Source organism: Vanellus vanellus (assembly GCF_965231255.1).
Source record: "Vanellus vanellus genome assembly, chromosome: Z".
NCBI lineage: Eukaryota > Metazoa > Chordata > Aves > Charadriiformes > Charadriidae > Vanellus > Vanellus vanellus.
Genome location: NC_138908.1, coordinates 50,377,062 through 50,396,766, shown reverse-complemented (window position 1 = coordinate 50,396,766; position 19,705 = coordinate 50,377,062). Strand labels below are relative to the sequence as shown.

General features: G+C 39.2%; 1 protein-coding gene across 1 annotated transcript in view; it reads left to right on the top strand.

The window, feature by feature from the left end:
• FOCAD (focadhesin) overlaps positions 1-19,705 on the top strand; it is a 123,421-nt gene that overhangs the window by 89,160 nt on the left and 14,556 nt on the right. The window contains exons 23-34 of the mRNA XM_082497005.1: positions 68-156; positions 2,303-2,344; positions 2,436-2,544; positions 4,212-4,328; positions 5,969-6,207; positions 7,871-7,960; positions 14,131-14,278; positions 16,092-16,211; positions 16,911-17,033; positions 17,852-17,929; positions 18,307-18,378; positions 18,510-18,612. Of these exons, the coding sequence (XP_082353131.1) occupies positions 68-156; positions 2,303-2,344; positions 2,436-2,544; positions 4,212-4,328; positions 5,969-6,207; positions 7,871-7,960; positions 14,131-14,278; positions 16,092-16,211; positions 16,911-17,033; positions 17,852-17,929; positions 18,307-18,378; positions 18,510-18,612 (1,330 nt within the window). The remainder of the gene's footprint in view (positions 1-67; positions 157-2,302; positions 2,345-2,435; positions 2,545-4,211; positions 4,329-5,968; positions 6,208-7,870; positions 7,961-14,130; positions 14,279-16,091; positions 16,212-16,910; positions 17,034-17,851; positions 17,930-18,306; positions 18,379-18,509; positions 18,613-19,705) is intronic.

Sequence of the window (19,705 nt, the reverse complement as noted above, 5' to 3'; positions counted from 1 at the left end):
CTCTGAAGAACTCTTATGATGATTGGTCATGTAAGATGCACTTCTGACTTATTCTGTAATTCTGCAGGGGAGGCAGGCAGAGCTGGAGATGCAGTTAAAACATGGAAAAGAGGATCCTGAAGAGGTGCAGTACAAACAATTTACAGCCTGGCTCTGGTAAGGAAGTGCCTCTCTGCTCCTGATCACTTGTAATGGGAAATAAGCGGGCAGAGGAGGGCAAGACTTCAGAGCCTTTAGTTTTGCAAGCTGAAAGACTGTATGAGCAGTAATGAAAAAAAAAAAAAAGATGATACAATGACCAAGGGCAGGGGGGAGGCAGGAAGAAAGAGACTACTAGGTAAGCACCTGCAAGGATTCCAGTATGTGTGGGTTCACATGTACCTCCCCCTCTACAGTATCTGGAACTTTTTAGGGTAAGCAACTGGGAGGAATGGAAAACTATATTTGGGTTGTGTCACGTTAAAATAGAAGGATTATGCAAAGAGCAAAACTTGTAGAGACTAAGTGAGCTGTCTCACTGAAAATGTCTTAATAAAAGAAGTGTAAGCCATGGTATAATGTATGTCATAGTGAACTGAGACACACCTCAGTTCATATGCTAGCTTGGCAGTGTTAACACTGAGGATGTTGTTTAAAACCAAGGATATGATGCACACCCTGATCCATGTCCTCAACTCCTTCTCTCAGTCAGGTGAGGAGTCTCTCAGTCTGTCAGGATTTAGCCACGTATTTGCATGGCCAGGGGAACATGGTGGGAAGTGGGAGGCTTCATGGAGAAAAAGAACTATGAATCCATGGACAGTATCAATACTGTTTCTGTACTTATGAATAAGTGCACTGGGAACAAAGTACGTACACACAAAACCAAAACGCCCTTTGCCCATTCAGTCAAAAGAGTGTTACTAAGTCCCACTGAACAGGAATACAAAGTCTGTGTCTTTTGTTGTATTCCAGCTAAGTCTAGATTTGAGGGTTTCATAGTAAGATCCAGAATGATATGGTATTGTGGAAGAGATGCTTTATGTAGTAGTGGCACAATTTTCTGTTGTTGTTCTACCCAATCCTTTTCTTGATAAGGTATAAAGAGAAAACATTTCCCAGGTGAGAGGAATGCCTATGGCAATTCTGCTTGTGTAGATTTTCCTGAACTGATTTCTGCTCTGTATTTCCTAAACAGTGTTAATGTAAGCTATGTCAAAAATTAACAGAATTCCCTTTAATAATAGAGAAAGCAAAGCAGTAAGTGAACTGAGAGCCCAGTATTAGCCTTCATGTCTTTTCCTGTTCCCTCTTAATTGCTTGGTTCTTCAAGGCTCTGACTTCAGTACCCATTAAGCATTTGTGTTGGCCACAGTGTTTAACCTGATTGGGGACAGTTTGATATAAACTTTAGTGTTAATGCTTTATTGAAGTACTGTTCAATTTTGCATTGGTATTTGCCAAGTTGGTGTGTTTCTAGCACAGGTGAGTTTGAAACTATATGCAAAAACAGTGTGGTTGTGAATGAAATCCTGAACAGGTTTCTCTTAAACCCTGAGTATAATTCAGTCTTAAAACGTATGGCCCTATTTTGTGAGTCATGCATTTTTAGTCTTCTAATCGCATGTTGTGAAACTGTGATTGGAGTATATCTTTTTCTGTAGGACAACAGTCATGGCCAGGATGGTATTGTATGTTGTAGTATAGAGGATATCTTTCTTCACCCAAACCTGGCAATATAGAAGATTCACGGCATCTCTGCTTCTGTCTTGAGAGGAATGCAAAACTAAACAAATGCAGACAAGTAGCCTATTATTAATCAACTACAGTAAGGTATAAGGAATTGTAACTACTCTTATGGCTTTCATTTAAGTGCATTCAGGTTACTGTACTTCCTAATAACATAACTGCCCATAGTGGTTACCAGGAGTATGGTAAGTGTTAGATAAATTGTTACGGTTGTCCATTGTAAAACATCTTCATTTTATTATACTGAGACATAGCACAGTGATATGAAAACTCATGTGTAACAGCTCAAAGAACAGATTTATGGCTATTGCATGAACTTGTGTTTTACAAAAAGTGGTATGGAGTCAAATGAGAGTCTTTTATGAAATACTGGTAGTGCACATGAGCATGAAGAAATGTTGGGTGGTACATAAGCACTTTTACAGTTTTTTACAGATTAATTTGTGCTAAGTCTTCTGATAGATGACATAAGTGTTAACCTAGAATGGACACATGTAAGGCATAAGGGCAAATTAGCTGAGTTTGTGCTGTAGTATAATGAATGTGGTGTAAATTCTTTCTGTTTCTGTTGCAGGGTCAGAGATATGCTGACTGATGTCATCAAAGGTGCTTCCAAGTAAGAACTGCTAATTTATTACAGATGAGAATGAGTTCTCTTTTGTGGCAGAAGATGTAAGATAATATTTCTCTTAACTTTTTTTGTCCAGAGACAGCTCAGTGGTGAAAGGAAACTCTATTTTTGCTTTAACTGGTCTTGCAGTTGCTGTAGCCAAATACGAAAGCAGCCTTTCCTCAGATACTGAAGGGATGCCTGAGGTGAGTCAATCTGGGAAAGAGATTCTCTACTCTTAGTGGAATATATGAAGCGGTATGACCAGGTGTTTGAGGGGCTGTTAAGTGGATGCAAAGTACTTAGTATTTTGAAGTTCAAATTTCACCCTGCTCAGTGAATGCCATCTAGTAGCTGCTGTGTGACCTATACAAAAGCAGTCAGAATGTGCAGGCGCCTTCTCACAAGAAAGATAATGGCTAACATTTATTTCTTGGTTTTCACAGATGAGATAGAGGTCTAGTGGACACTGAAACCCAGCCAATCTCTTTTCTCATCTCTTAATCAGTTACAACAAAGTGTTTTAAAGTGGCATACTTGACACAGTTCTTATTTTGGCATCAGCACAGCATCTCATAATCGTTCACCAACTCTGATGGTCCAAGTTTTATATGCAGGGATAAGAAAAACCTTAAAACTGACCAATCAACCAAAGAAAAGCTGAGATCAATGGGTATCTATTGTAGGCTGGATTAAACGCGTACACTGATATGCACAACTTTTGCTAATGGACCCAGAAGGCTTAGGGTACATAAGTCTTGCAAGGAAAGGAAAATAATGCTCTGAGAGCCCTTTTATTTGTTTCATTGTGGTGTTTTCTAGTGGCCTGAAAATCTTTTTTTTTTTTTTTTTTGGGGGGGGGGGGGGTAGGACTGTACTAGCTTGCTCAGTTTTTTTTATCTACAGTCTTTAAAGAGCATTTTGAATGAAACTTCTTTGACCTGATTAATGGTAGAAGAGCATCAGAGTGTGAAAAAACACATGAGATATGTTGAGATATGAGCAACTATGAGAACAGCTGCTCGCAGAAGGAAATGCATTGTCTTGCCATCCTTGCCCCCACATTTATTTGAATTCTACCTAGAGTGAAAAGGCTGTTTAGCCACATATGTAATAGGGAACCCACAACTTTTTAGCAACAGAGTGGGTCACAGTTCAAGGTACCAATTCTAAGTAGCAGCAGTTGAACTATATATTATTTATGACATGGATTATTTATAACATGGATACTTTTTGTCAGAGAGCAAGTTGAGATTGCTGGTTGGTTTCATGTGTGTGAGGAGCTGTGTATGATACATTTTCCTAATAGCTTTTATTTTTGGGCAAACCTTTAAACGAACGTGTGGGGAGGCAGGATCTTGATTTTTAAATGCCTTTGGTCTGCCCGTATGTGGTAGCTACCTCAGTTGAATTTAGGTGTTCCTGACATAATTCAAGAGACTAAAATGCTTAGCCTAGGTATCCTTGGAGGGTTTTGTGCTTTATAACCAAGCCAAAATAGTATAACTACTCAAATAGTCATGCTTATTTTTTGTGGCTGCATTTAATTTATGCCTCAGGCTGAAAGGATTCATGAAGGCTGTAACTTACACTGAGCTGCAAGAGTTCAGAGTTGTGAATTTGTTTTGGCTTTTTCACTGCTGTTGTTGAGAGGCTGCCTTACAGCTATCATTTTTGCTTTCACTGAATAGTACCCGATCAAAAGTAGTGTTTGGAGGGTCAGCATTGGCAAGTAAATCATGCTACTTACTATACGTAAGAGTGACAAAATAGTCTGATTGCTGATGGATCATTGCTGGAACATCAGCTGCTGTTCAGATAGGACCTGGTTTACAAAAAACAATGATGAATATTTGGGTTTGATTTTTTGCAGACTGAACCTGATTTTCTTCCCACAAAACACTGGATTTCTATGGTCACAGAGACCCTCTTTAGTATTGTGAATAGCCGCTATCACCCTAAAGGTCAAGTCTTCCCATGGTTCTACCAGGTACGTGTTGTGGTGTTAAAGGCAAGAGAATATATCTGTATTTCATACCTGGAGTTCTTAGTGTGTAGTTTCCTGATTCTCTTTGCCCTGTAGTAGTTGTAACACAGGAGAATCAAAACTTTTCTTGCTTTTGTTCTTTTTGTTTCATTGTGTTTTCTGCTTATATTTGGGTTTGCCTTGAGTTTTTGTCTTTATTGCCAAAATAGTAAAAAACACATGTGAGGATACATGAATGAAGGAGATTTTAAAAACAAAAAAAACCTTCAAAACCTAGAATATTTGGCATGTATGTACAAAACAAAACCTTCTAACATGAACAGATTCTCTTCAGACCACACTATCAAACTCTTGATTCTGACACAATTCCTTAGGACTCTGAAATGCATACTTTTTCAAAATCTAATAGTTACGGAGCCAGTGATTCTTATTTTACAGTACTTCTTGAATCCCTGAGGGCCAGTACAAGTTTTATCATATGTGCTTGCAGTGTGATAACCAGCCTGAAATTCTCAAGCTGTATGAGTATCAGGCAGTTCTTAAGGAGGATCTGGAGAAGGACTGAAAGCTCAGTGTAGGCCTTAAGGAACGTGTATTTCTAACTCTTGACTGTCTGTGGTCATAACAACCAGGTTGGAGATTCTTTGTGTCATGGATGCAGAAGGGAACTTGGGTCCTACAAGGCTAAATACCAGGCTGATAATGTATGGCAATGTTTTCTAACTTGGAACTTCATTAACTGCGTTCATGAACTGCGTTTCTTCTAGTAGATGAGATGTTAGCATGACAAATCTGAAACTTACTGATGGACCTGAGTCAGGTCTGGTGTGTGACCCCTGTCATCACTGATAGGGAACATAGATCATCAAATCAAATGTAGTGTTAAATAAATGCTAGACTGGTTGGATAGAAGGAAATTCAGCTACTTGGTTGGCACGAGCAGTTCTTGCTGAATTGCTCTGTGAATCCTGGCCTTGAAAATTAGGCTGTTAAAAAAGGGGGGTTTTGAGATAGAACAATGTGATGACGTTACATATCCAAAATCCACTCTGTTAAAAAAACAAACAAACAAACAAACAAAAAAATTAAAAATCTTATGCTTGTAAAATTCTAAGGCACAGAACAGAAATCACTGTCTTGCAGAATACCTTGCATCCTGGTGGAATATTTTGCTTTTTCTTTTCAGAGTTGAGTGTGGATAAATATACATTAGGCTATTACTTACAATGGATCCATTGCTTTATAAGCAGAGGTAGCTGTACCTTTCAAAATGGAAAGAAATTAAAAACTGAAATAAATCAATGTATTTATGTGGAGACTAGTTGTTAAATTCTACTTGCATCCTGTGTTATCCTTTGTTTACAGTTTCATACTTAACAACCTTATTTACACTTAGAAATTATATTCTGAATTACCCTAGTTTTAAGTTGCTCACAAGGTAACGCAAATGGAAATGTTACCATAGACAATTCCATGAAATATTCTTTATTGCCAGATTGCAATACATCAGTGCTGCTGTTTGCTGTATAGGTATTTATTTTAAATTCCTTATGTGCTGAGTGTTACTACCTGGAAAGAAATTTTATTTCCCTCCCCGAAGAGGAAAATAAAAAAACCCAAACACCTCTTTTATGTTTTTCTAGAAATCTTATTCGGGTGAAAATACTGCTAGTATTATAGCTCGCTCCTGTGCAGCCACTGCTTTGTCTCTCCTGGTGCCAGTTTTCATTGTATCATGCAAGGAGAAGGTTGAGGAGGTCCTGAATATGCTGACTGACAGATTACCTGGGAAACCAAATGCTGATGAGTCTCAAGCTGTTCAAATCCACATGGGCCTTGGTTTGGGGATGTTTATCTCACGTTTGTATGAAGAAAAAGTCAGGTAAGGATTACCATATGTAATGTAGGTATACAAATAACTTCCTCCTTTTTCCTGCATGTGGCCTTAAATTCTGAGGAATTAAAGTATTTACAAGTCATAGGCAAATGATTCTTGAGTAGTTTCTTAAAAGGTGTCTTTTATTATCAGTCTTCACCCACCCAGAACCCCAGTAGCTATCCTGGATATTTTGCCATTCTTTCAGGGGGAATGATTAATTTTCTTAATATCCTAAGGTACATGTGCAAAGCAGTCAGCTAGAAGAGCCACACGTATGCTTTTAAAGAGGACTAGCTACCCTAGAAGACTTAATGGTAAAATAATTCACAGTTCTCATTGGTTCCTTTCTAAGTGGTGCTCCAGACACCGGATAGTAGCCACTTAAATTGTGTGAGTTACACATATGGAGATAGAGCTACAACAGAATTAGTGTAATGGGCTGTCTTTAAGGCATGGTGTTACAGCTATGTTGACAGAAAAGAGATATTCTGAAGTTGGTAGAAAATGCCTCCTTTACATAAGAGCTGGCCTCAGTTGCAAATTTCCGACGATTCCAGAAAAATTAAGTAGGTTTGGCTTTGTACTTCTCCACCTTCTTGACTACTAGGGAATCTGTCTGCCTATATACCTATAATAAATGCTTAATTGGTGCGCAGGCTGTCAGTTGTTAGTTTGCTCAGTGAAGCTGATATTTCTGATGCACCTGCCTTTGTTTAAAATACTGTGCAGCAATGCTCTGTTCTAATCTTCGTGCTTGGGTGTCTTGATGCCTTACTTCCTCTGACTTGGCCACATAATTTGGGAATAGACTCTGGACAGTCAGTGGTGACAACTGAGCTACACACAAGCATTGAAAGGCTCTTAAAGAAAATGATGTTAGATCAGCTTGGTATTTTGGAGTATGTGATCTTTTATTTCGGGTTTGAGGGTTTTTTGTTGGTTGATGAAGAGTGTTGAAATGAATACATGTATCTAAAAATTTCTTATGGACTAAATAAGTTTTTATTCTTCCACTTCCCTGCATAATTTCAAAGTTAATCTCACACATTCTTCTAAGCATTGACTTGCAACAACAGCAAAACTAGTAGGGATGTAGCTATAGCTAATATCAAATCATAGAGTTAGTTTGCATTAAAGTTGTCCTGTTCACTAGGAAAACTGTGTATGTGTTTTGTAAGAGGGGATTCACTATGACATCTTTGGATTGAGATGAAAATGTTTTTTTTTTATCAGTAAATTAGGCAAAAAGATGGAGAAAGAGGTTTACTGAGGTAGTATCTTAAATTGTCATGAATTTTCAGCTTATTAATAGTTACAGGTCTAGCTGAGATCATGTTCTATCAGTGTCTTCCTCCTACTGTCAGGCATGTTTTACAAATCCAGGGTGCTGGGTTTCTTTCTCGGTGTTATAGAAATAATGATTGCCAGTTAAGGTCTGAATATGTTTTTATTATTTGTATATGAGTATGTTTATATGAATGTGACACAAATGACCAGTCATATAGTTATTGCTTACAAACTAGTATAAGAAACTGTTGCAGCAAGAAAAAAAGCTGTAATTACTGGCACATTTGGTCTTAGCAAGGAGGTTTAATATCCTATATGATCTAAAGAGCAGAGCTGTGTTAGGGATTTTTTTGGTTTCTGTTTTGTGTTGGTTTTGTAGTGATGTACCTGGTCAACAGATGAACTTAGTTCTAATGAAGTCCCTGGATGCACTGGAAGACTGCTGCTTTGACACCAGTCTGGAGTACAAGTGAGTTTCCTTCATTACTTATGATACTCTGTTTTATTTTGAGCTCTACCTTTTTAATTCATGCTTTTATTCCTTAATTCTACACAGAAGAGTATAAGGATAGGATAAGGACATAGCCTGTTCTGAGTACTTCCATAGAATCACTAACCTGTGCAGGCGGGCAAGACCTTCTTCAGAGGTCCACATCCCTCCCCAAAACAGACTCAGCCATGGACTCGGACTACATTGCCAAGGACTTTATGGTCAGGGTTTGAAACCCCCAAGACTGGAGACAGCACAACATCTCTGGGCCCTGGCTCCACTTTTGGGCTGTTCTTACCTCCATGTGAATGTGATGTTTCAGCTTCTGCCCGCTGCCTCTCAGCCTCCCACCATGCAAAAGCCCAGCTACATCTCTTCAGTCCTTTTCTGTCAGTGTCAGAGATTCTATTGGATATCCCCAAAGCCATCCCTTCTCCCAGGTGAACCAGCTGTGATCCCACAGGTTTTCCTCTTAGGACAGAGTCGCTGCCTCAGTAGCCTCCCGTGGGCTTGTTCCAGTTTTGCTGGTGTCTTTCCTGCATTCAGAGCAGTTTTCCAGTTGTGTTGGTGAGCACAGAGTAGAGGGGTGGGCTTTCTCCTGGCTCTCATGGCTGTGTCTTGCTCATGCTGCCTATGCACTGCTGGCTGTCATCGCTGCCTGGGTGCATGTCTGGCTCCAGCTCAGCTTGCTGCCCACCGGTGCAAGAGTTGATGCCCAGCCTCTGGTCCCAGCCTGTCTGTTGCCATGTGCAGGACTGTGAGATAGTGCTTGTTGAATTTCAAGATGTTCCTGCTGGTTTATTCTTCTGTGTACCATCTCTTCTAAATGAGTGCATCCATAAAAAATATATATATATAAAATATATTATATATTAACATACATAAGTATATCCATGTGAGCGTAGAAGGGTCTAGAGCACAAGTCTTGTGAGGAGTGGCTGAGGGAACTGGGGTTGTTCAACTTGGAGAAAAGGAGGCTGCAGGGAGACCTTATTGCTCTCTACAACTACCTGAAAGGAAATTGTAGTGAGGTGGGTGGTAGGACGAGAGGAAACAGCTACAAGTTGCACCACGGGAGGTTTAGATTGGATAGTAGAAAAAATTCCTTCACCGAAAGGGTTATTGAGCGTTGGAATGGGCTGCCCAGGGAAGTGGTTGAGTCACTGTCCCTGGAGTTATTTAAAAGACATGTAGACGTGGCACTTAGGGACATGGTTTAATGGTGGACTTGGCAGTGTTTGGTTTATGGTTGGACTCTATGATCTTAAGGGTCTTTTCCAACCTATACGACTCTATGATTCTGTACATCTAACACAACACACACATTTCTTTCCATACAGTAACTACTGCAAGGTGAAAAGAAGCAATGTCCACCACTGCTAATCCCTGCCAGCCTGCAAGTTGTATAGTGAACCCCACAGTCTTGCTTACAGGCAGTGGGAAGACTCCAGCAATTCTATGAGCAGGGTTGCTCATCTTACCTGCACATGTTTGTTAGTGAAAGATGTTTTTGGAAGTCCTTGCTTGGTGTTCTTGGGTGGTTACCAAGGTGTTCAATCAAGTCTAGCTGCTGCTGCACTGTAGCCTGTTACTGGAATGTGCATGTGCATACAATACAGTGTGAGCCCTGGGAGCAGCTGCTGGGACAGGGGGCTGTATCAGCTACATCTAAAAGCTACAGCTACAGCTTTGTTATACCTATTGCTGTTTGTTTGTGAAACCTATTAGCTGGAGAAGAGAAAAGCCAAACTAGACTTCTCTGGCAGTGAGAGGTTGCCTAAAGAATACAAGACTATGGCAAGCACGAGAGGGAAGAATGAAGGGTGGGTGTTTTTTTATGCTGGGCATAATGACTACATTTTTTAAAGCTTAATGGTAAGTTGGTGTCTAATGTAAGCACTTTTTGTGAGCAGAGAAGTAATGTAGAGCTGTAAATGTTGTGAAGTTGGACAAGTTTGGCATTTGTCCACTTTTAAACTGCACTTCCAAAGCAAGGGCCTTTCAAGCCTTTCCATACAGTATGATAGGCACAGCTAACTGTGGGATGTAAGTGTTTCACTGACCTTTTCATCAGTGTTTCACCCCTGCTAAACTAGCGATTCTCTTTTTCTATTAAAACGGGTTGTGAGTTATTTGAGAGCAGGTATATCACGCGATATAGATGTGGAAGGGACAGAGTTCATGTGTTGTGGCATGCCTCCTGATTCTTACAGAAAATGTGCCTCTGCTCAGTAACATGCTTCTGCACAGTGTTGTGAGACATCTCACATACTGAAGGACGTTATCGAGAAAGAGTTGTTTTGCTGAATTTTTGTGTGGTGTTTTGTGTTTCTGCCATGAGTGTCTAGATAAGAAAGTGGTTTATCAACGCTTGTGCTGTGCAGACTGGAGCTCACACAACCATGCTTCGCTGATCATGTCAGCCTTGATAGGAATGGTGGTTTTATATAGAATTTTCTTCATTTGATTAGGAGAATTTTTGAAATTAGCGGAGGGGCAGAAGAAGTAAGAGGAATGAAGAAGACGGAGTTGTTTTCAATAGGCAACAAGAATCTTTCCCTGAACCAGTGCTTTAGTTTGGTGGGAGTCCACTTACACAGACATAGAGATTCTTATGGAACATAAGTTGCATAAAATACTTTAAACTTAACATTTCCTCTCAGAAAAGGTCACAGTGATAATAATGCTCGTAAATCATAACCACACAGGAAGAAGACAAAAGTAAAACTCAGTCTTTTAATGGGAGGAAAAACATTTCAGATAGTTAAGCATGTTAATGTGATGCTTCTTCAGTTTTTAACTGAAACAGTTTCCTAGATTGCAGAGCCTTAAAAGCTTTGCAGTTGCTCCTGATTTTAAGTGGAATGCACTCAGACGTTATAAAGAGATCTGTGAATGGACCTTAAATCTACCTTTATGTTAGACAGAAAATGAAAGAAGTATACATTTAAAATAGACTGATATACCACTTTTCAGTATACACATGTATGGAAAATATGCATGACAGATGATTTAGACGGTTCTTTATGCTACCGATTTTTGTCAGGCTTATTGATTAGATAAGCTGTGTAACAGGTAATTTTTTTTTCCCCAAGCCTAGCTTACATAGAGTATAGGTTCAGCAAGCATGTACATTAATGGCTGTTAACTTTTCCAGTTATTCATGCAGATTATATTCAATAGATTTTTGCAAGATCAACCTCAGTGTACTGGGAAAAAATAATAAATAATAAAATCCAAGGCAGGGTTTCAGTTGTAACAGTACAGCATATGGGTAACAAACATAGCAGTACGTATGGTCTATGTATTGGAAGGTATTGCTTCCCTCCTCCCTTCTGCCCACCCCCCACCCCTCTTTCCTGCAAACGGCAAAAAACATGTGTTGAGGATTGCGTTAACTCTGACCTTTTGAAAGGTTAGCATGTAAAAAGTTTTTGAGAATACCAAGGGGCAGTAGAGTTTTCTGGCTTGCATTGTTACATTTCCCATATTGAGGATGAATTCTACAAGACCCTTACAGCTGTGGCTTTTTGTATAAAGTTGCACGGCAGAACTAGCTTGCATCTGTAAGAATAAATATTGGGCAAATGATAATGTTGAATAAAGATGTGGTAAAGAGCAAATTGTTATGAAACGTGAAATACACAGTAGCCTTCCTTTAAAATGCTGTGTGGAACATTAAACTGACTTGCTATTTGTGGAGTTTTTCGCAAGGTTAGCAGCTGTTTGATTTGTCTTTAAGGCATTTTCAATCAAAACTGTCATCAAACTTTTATATTGTTCTTACAGACCCCTGTGAAACTCCACTGACCTCAGTATTATTGGAATTGGGCCCTTAAAAAAAATCAGTTTTCCTTAATCCTAAAATGCAAACCTCTTATTTTGTTTCATGAGTTGTTCATCAAGTGCATCATTCTGTGGTATGATGGACTGTACTGCCCTGGACACTACATTATTGAGATAAATGGCAGTAGATTCAAAGGTGAGTTACAACAATAGTGCAGTATGTCTGAAGCACTGGCAGTAAAACACTTAAAACATGCTAGGAAATCTGAGATATCATGTGGATGAAGTGCACTGAAATATTAATTTTATGTCAGTCACATACAATATGCCCAAGTGAAACAATTGCCAGTAACAAAAAGGGGGGCAAAGGGGGTGAAGTTTTACTCTTACCTCATTCTGCACATATGTTTTGTTTGGGTCTTTACAAAGAGTCAACAACATAAAAAATTGTAGCTCTAATTAGGATCTTTGTTTTCTCTGTATATATTTGTTAACAAGCAATAGGGTAAAATTCTGTGTAGAACTCCTGTGTATAAGCTATGTCCTTTGTTGGTTGTTTATGAATTCAGATATGCCAGTTACTTAAAAAAGTTGATTACAAAGGGTTGTTTCATCTAATTTGTGGGAAAAAGAAGACACCACTGCCAAGACACCACTCCAAGTCTTCTAGCCACGCTCATCATCTTCATTCCTGTTTTTCCATGAAAAACATTAGCTTATAAATATGACTGAAGTTATTCTCAGAAGTTTCTTTTTTACTTCTCTGAGTAAAAGCAGTAGCTCTTCCCATTTTGAAATTGGATAGCAGAAGCTTAGAAGAATGCCCAAGATCCTAGCCACATTCATTTGGGTGCTTGATACATGCAGTGTCTGTCATTGGCGCGCTCAGGGAGATGCACAAGGGGAAAAACATCTTCATCTTCAGATAAGAGCTGCTTCTTTAAGCTATTGCGTGTGTGTGCCAGTGAGACATCACCTTCAGAGCAGTGAGTATCTGCTATGCTTTTAGTATCTCATGATGGCAGCCAGAAGCGTTTGGGAATTTTCTGACAAAACTTTTCAGTATTACGACTGATGACCTGTGGAAACTGAAACTTGTGGGAGCACAGATGCTGCATATTTAGTAAGAGTTCTCTGGTTCAGAATGAGATTTCTAGTGAAATCTGAAAAAGGCAGAGATCATGAAGGCTGTTCGTGCCAGCTGCCCTATTAAATTATGTACTTTGAGTTCTCCTTGTTGCCATTTTAAGTATTCCCAGCATCAAACTGTTAGTTGTGCTGGATATGCCTGCCCTGTTGAAGCTGGTCCACTGTTGCGTATGCATATTTTAATACATATGGGTTAGAATGTATACCTGACACTCATGTTCTGAAATGCAGGTGAATATCTTAATCTGTATAGCCATCTTAGCCACCCTCTGGCTCAATCACTAATTTCACTATTATTGTGAACTGAAACATGTCATGCAGGAGTCTGAGAACAACAGGCCCTAATACAGCCAGCAGAGCTGCAATTAGTGTATTTAACTGGGATATCAGAGTTTGGGATATCAGTGTAAATAAGATATAGAAGTTTGGATCCATACTTCCCTCATACTAGTTGATGTGCTTGTTGATGGGGCTATTGGTTCTTTAGGGGCAGAAGGAATAATAAGGCTGTATGTGTAGGATTTATTATTTCAAACACACATTCTCTTCTTATGCTCTTCTTTCATCCTGAGTCTCCAGAAAAGCATCAACTATGTGTGAAATAAAAACCACTTGTAAAATTGGCTGTGGTAAGTAATTATCTACAGGACTAGTTATCAGGCAAGGCCGAGAGGTCTTTTTCACAGAATCACAGAATTTTCAGAGTTGGAAGGGACCTCTAGAGATCATCTAGTCCAACTCCTCTGCCAAAGCAGGATTGCCTAGAGCACATTACTCAGGACTGCATCCAGGCGGGTCTTGAAAATCTCCAGGGAAGGGGACTCCACAACCTCCCTGGGCAGCCTGTGCCAGTGCTCTGTCACCCTCACCGTAAAGAAGTGTTTCCGTGTATTTGAACGGAACTTCCTGTGTTCTAACTTGTGCCCATCACCCCTCGTCCTGTTACTTGGAACCATTGAAAAGAGCCTGGCTCCATCCTCCTTCAACCCACCCTTTAGATACTTGTACACCATAATAAGGTTTCCCCTCAGCCTTCTCTTGTCCAGGCTAAGGAGTCCCAGCTCTCTCAGCCTTTCCTCATAAGGCAGATGCTCCAAGCCCATAATCATCTTAGTTGCCCTAAGCAATTGCTTAGCAATTTACATGTTGGGGTGAAAAGAGAGTTCAGAGCAGCCAACGCATACTTAATCCTTTTTCTTTTGTCTTCTCTCTAGCACTGGATGCATTTTGGGAGTAGGACTTGTTCTTTCACTTATGAGTCACAGTAGCCAAACAGAATCACGAGTGCATGTTGCTGCTTCATTGCGAAAACTCTGCAAATACCTGGACAGCACTGAGGACCAAAGCAGATGCATCCAGGAGGTATGACCTATTCTATTGCAAATTTTAAATCTTCCTTTTACTTTGTTGCCTCTCTTTAATAACAGTAGACTTTTTACTGTAGCTTTACATCTGTAGTACTGGAATGCTTGGATTCTATTATTTCTTTCACAATACATCGTTTTATACATGCTGAAGAAAACAACAACAACAATAAGAATAAAATAACCTGTAATGCTGTACAAATATTAAGAAACTGCCTGAAAAGTTTCCAGAATCATAGAATGGTTTAGATAACACATAATTCTTTAAAGTGCTTCTTTAATTCCTTAACCTCAAATTAAATTGTTGAAAGTCTTCAGTAACTGTGGATATGGGTGTCTTGTATAGAGTTGTTGACTGCTCATCTGATCTACTAGAAAGCAGATAGCAAGTTGCTCTCAGAGAACCTTAAGGCTAATACTTCCTCCTTCAATATGCCTTCTGTTTCCTTCTTTGAAAGCTGCTGTCACTAGCTAATGTGAATCTTGCACTTGTGAATGCTGATATAGCTCCATTTGATATTCTCTTTATGACTGTGTTTTGAACACTTAAACTGAGCTCTGCTGATTTCAATTTATTTTGCCAAGATATGCCCAGTAAGTTTTGACGTGGTCCATGCCCTAATTCTGTAACCTTGTTGAGATGAAAGCTGAGAAGGAAAACTGATCAGATTGGAGGAGTTTACAACAGAAAACAAGAATCAGAATAAGCAGGTGTTTTGCACAGAACCAGCAATGCTGTACCTGATGTACAGAGAGCTTGGTAGTAGTATTCTCTTCCCCCTATTGGTGCTGCTCTGAGAGGTCTTTAATAAAGGTCTTTGTTTATGGAGTTTAATTTTTTTGGCAGTACGTATGTGTTGGGGATTAGCCTTTTGCAGTTTATGGTTCATGCATTAGAATGATTTACATTTATCTCTCCCCAGAGATCTCAAAGTGCTTTACTGAGCTTAAACTAGGTTCAATACAGCAACTACTGAGATGAAAGGCAGCAGCTGCTTAACATTATGGGATGGTTTTGCTTCTCATCCCAAACTTACCATTTTGAATTAAAATCTCTGTAAGGAATTGTACAGATTATTACATGGGTAAAATTTGGCTGGCACCCTAGGATGAATACTACCATATTTATAGGATGCACAAGAGGCTCTTTTGGAGGTATAAATGGCTGGGATATAATCCTGTACTTGAGAGGTAACTTTGGCCTGCTGCAGCAAGAGGTACGATATGAGCATTACTTGCTCCAGGTCAAACTGTTGCCGGTCCTGCACAGTAGGTGGGTGCTCTCTACTTCCCTTTTAGTCATGCATTGTTCTGTTGCTTAGGTTTGGTACAGTGGAGGTTAAACAGTTGGCACAGTTGCCTTGTTGAAAGTTCAGACTTCATTTCCTTATTCTCTACGTCTGAGGCTGAAGAACAGAAAAGGAGTGTCACTTGTGAATCCTTCTGCAAGGACATGAGGGTAGTGTCATGCACTGTCTGTGGGAGACTGTTCTACATGCCTCTCTTCTGACCTGCTTGTAACCCTGATGGGATCACAGCATGCTGTCTATGCTCACATTAATAATTATCAGATACTTGTGTTGAGAAGAGTAACTATATGTGTGTGAAGGATCAGGACTTTGACCTACATAAAACCAGAAGTAATGTTAGTATCAATGAAGAATCTTTCAGAGAGGGAATAAACATCTGAAAGTACAAATAGAAAATGTCATGGCTTTTTTGTGATGCTGGCACATTGGTCCATGTGCACATTGCTACAGTGAATTTGATCAGTCACTGGTTAACAGAATTAAATAATTTTTTTTTTTCAGGTACTTGCCTATTCCGTGGCCTGTTCCTGTGTCTCTGCTTTCAGTGTTGGAATCATAGAAGCAGCTGAGGCTGAGGAGGCCATGAACAAGCTACGGAACTTAGTGGAAAACAATCAGCAGGTCATAATGCACTGTTTGGGCTTTCCTTCAGTTCTGTTTTTCTTTTATCTATTTAATATTGGATACTGCTTTACCCAGACTGTAACTTCAAGAAAATTAGATTGATCTGCTTTCAGTATTAACCAAAATTGAGCGTGTTGTGCATACCATGCAATTACCAAGACTACCACTTGATCCATTGATTCATTGTCTGCAGGTGTACAGCAATTACCAGGCAGTGAAATAAAAACACATTTTATAAGTTTGACTGCACTTAGAAGGGAAATTGGTACTTTTGAGTTCTTCATGTCTTTATTCCCTGCATCCTGCCGATTTTTGTCTCTTTTATAACATGTTTCTTTAGATTATTTTTCTTGGTAGGAAAATAGTTCTACTGTGCTCTTCTGAATTTTTGCTTTCCCTTAGCCACCAGACATTATAACCACAGCCACTGCTTCCTCCAAGTGTCTGTTTCATCCCTAGTGCTCTAGGGTTAGCAATCTGTGTGCCAAAGATCAGTATTTAATATCAGAAAATCCTGTGTCGCTTGACATGAGAAGATACTTGAAATAAGAAAGGATCCAGTATTTTAGACAAAGACATTTCTTCTAATTATTGGGAAATAATAAATATTTATGTAATATTTTAATAACAAATATTAAAAAGAATACAGAATCCTTTGGAAGATCTGGTTTTTAATATGTATTTTTCACCTTACAGACCCACAGTTTTGCTTTAGCTTTAGGTGCCATAGTACATGGCTTGTCAGCTTGTGGTCATGGAAAAGCCGAAGACCTGACTAACAGACTAATGCAAGCCTGGGTAAAAATTGTGCTTGCAGAGGTAAAGGAGTTTGAATTCATATCTTGGGTTGTTTGTTTGGTTTTCTTTTTGCAGGTGGGGGAGTGTGATTTTAAATGAACAGTAGCAACATAATCTTCCTTGCTTCTGCAGGAGTGATGCTAGGAAAAGTTAGGATTATCTAAACATGCTGTTTGATTGATATTTGGAAGCAAAAATATATCTTTGGGTTGTTTGCTAAAGGAAAAAGAAACTTGCTCTTCTGCTTGGGTGATTTATGGGAAAGGCTTGTCTCAATGAGATCTTAATTTGGACATCTTTACTAATTTGGAACAATATCCAAAGATAAAATCTGGGTTATTAAATGAAGATGCCTTGTGAAATTAGGTGCTACATATCAAAATTACACTAACAGAATGGTGATTATAGTGCCTCAGTTGTTATAATAATTTTGATATATCCCATTGTAACATAAATTGTGTTTGAAATCAAACTCTAAACTTACATATTAAGATTGCAGTTGAAGGTAAGCGTCAGTAAAGAAACAGTGTTTCAGTGTTGAATTGTAATGGCATATTTTGTGGAATACAGACTGTGCTAGAAGAAGGTAATTTGTCAGGGAGAAACGTAGGATGGTTTCAGATGGGCGCAGGGGGGAAGCTCCATATAAAGTCTTTCATTCAGCAAGAGAGGGATGAGTAAATATGCAGTGTGCTGAAGTCTGACCTAACAAGGTTTTTGGGATAACAAGTGTACAAGTGATAGTAGTCATGGTTTTTAAGTTGGAAGAAACAAGTATTTTGTCCTACAGTAGCATTGTGTGGCCCCATTGACTCACTGATCCTGAATTATGCTTCCAGGGTTCTCCAACAATGCACCGTCTGGCTGCTGTCAATGGGCTGGTTGCACTGGTGGGCTCTGAAGGAGGCATGATACAGGTGAGAACATGCAAGCAAATGGTACTTTAACCTCTTTTAGAAATTTGGCTAGAAGGCAAGATGGAATGATATCCTCTGTGTCCTTATAGCAGTGGTTATATACCAGGGCATCCCATTTCTGCCTGTTGGGTATGAACCAAGCAGGATAGAATTACATGTCTAAAATAGGGTCTGTTGTATTTTTCCATCATATGGCCCATGTGCAGTGCCACTGGGGAAAAGTTCACAGCCATGTAGACATTCTCCTTTTCTCCTCCACTCCTCCACAAAAAGGCATGTGTGCAACTGTAATGTTTCTTCAGTACCTGTTCTCTGTTTTGTTGTTTCTTTTTTCGCCTATAAAATTCACAACAATTTTTTTCCTTTTTCTCTGGCAGCTGAAATCTGAGAGCATTCAGTCCTCCCAGTTTCAAAGTAAGCTGAATGAAGTCATCAGAACCCTTACACAGGTAAGAAGGTAGCCTCTGGGACACCTGCACAAACAGGCCAAATCTGTTTAAAGAAACTGCTAATGTCTGTGTTTCTTGAATGAAGCAACGTAGAAAAATTTGTCTAACCTAGTGTTTTATTGTCTTAACAGATAATCAGTTTTTCGGGGCAGATTGGCCTTCAGACAAATGCAGCAGGGCTTTTAGGACACCTTCATATGTCCTGTTTGTCTTCTACCCAGAATAGGGCATCCGGTAAGATGCTTTATTATTGCTGCTTAAAGAACATATAAAAGTAGCACCAAGCTAAAAAGGCACCAAGGGACACATTAGACAACACAGGCTAGACGTTGCAGCCCTGTTAAATGACATGACAGCCTTTGAAATGGAGACCCCATGGTCCTGTGTGCCAGACATAAAGGCTGGAATATGAAGCAGGAATCCATGTGCTGAATAGGCTCCCCCCCATCTGCTTTGACTTGCAGTATCAAAGTAAGGTTTTGAGTTGTTCTGGTCAAACTTACATATTGCTTCTGTCTTTATTCTTGTATAGAATAAATTGTAAACAAGTTTGACACTGCATGTGGCATACATTTGACATGTACGTTATCCACTCTGTGCCCTGAGAATTGATTAGTCTACTCTTTGTTTTAGCAGTTCCTGCTGTATAAAAAAAAACAACACTTAAAAACTGGTCCATAACAAGAGGAAGATGACTTTTCAAAAGCATTTTTCTGGAAGAGATCTTCTCTGATTAGCTGAAGTAAAAAACTAGTATTCTAGCAATTAGCACAGAAATTCATATTCTGTTGATAGATCATTACCTTCTGCTGTTGTTTCAATATCTCTTGGTAAAATAAAGGCAGGATTACACCATGGATGATATACCAGTAATAGGAGGGAACTAATGAAGTGGAAGCTGTTCACTTCAGTGTGAACCAATTTGGGAACCAATAATATGAAGTATAGATAAACTTCCTCATCACAGAAAAAAGATTCGTGGACTTCCTAATTTTGTGTAATCTTGGCACATGTGCCTGAGGTTAAATAGATATGAAATGTCTCTGTTGTATTAAACTTAGAAATGTCTCTGTTGTATTAAACTTACTAAGCTTTTGAAGCTCTCCCTTTTAAAGCCTGACTTGCAGTGGCTGATACATTTTAAGGAAGTTCTTATCGCTAGCTTTTCACTTGGTCAATTAATTTGTTTTTTTTCAGACCTGGCACCTCTCACCAACACAATCGTATAGCTTGCCTTAAGGGTGAAAAGGCCAATGCATTTATCAATAATCTTGTGGTCTAAATATTTTTAGTAACCTACAGAATTATTTAGTTCAAACATAGCTCA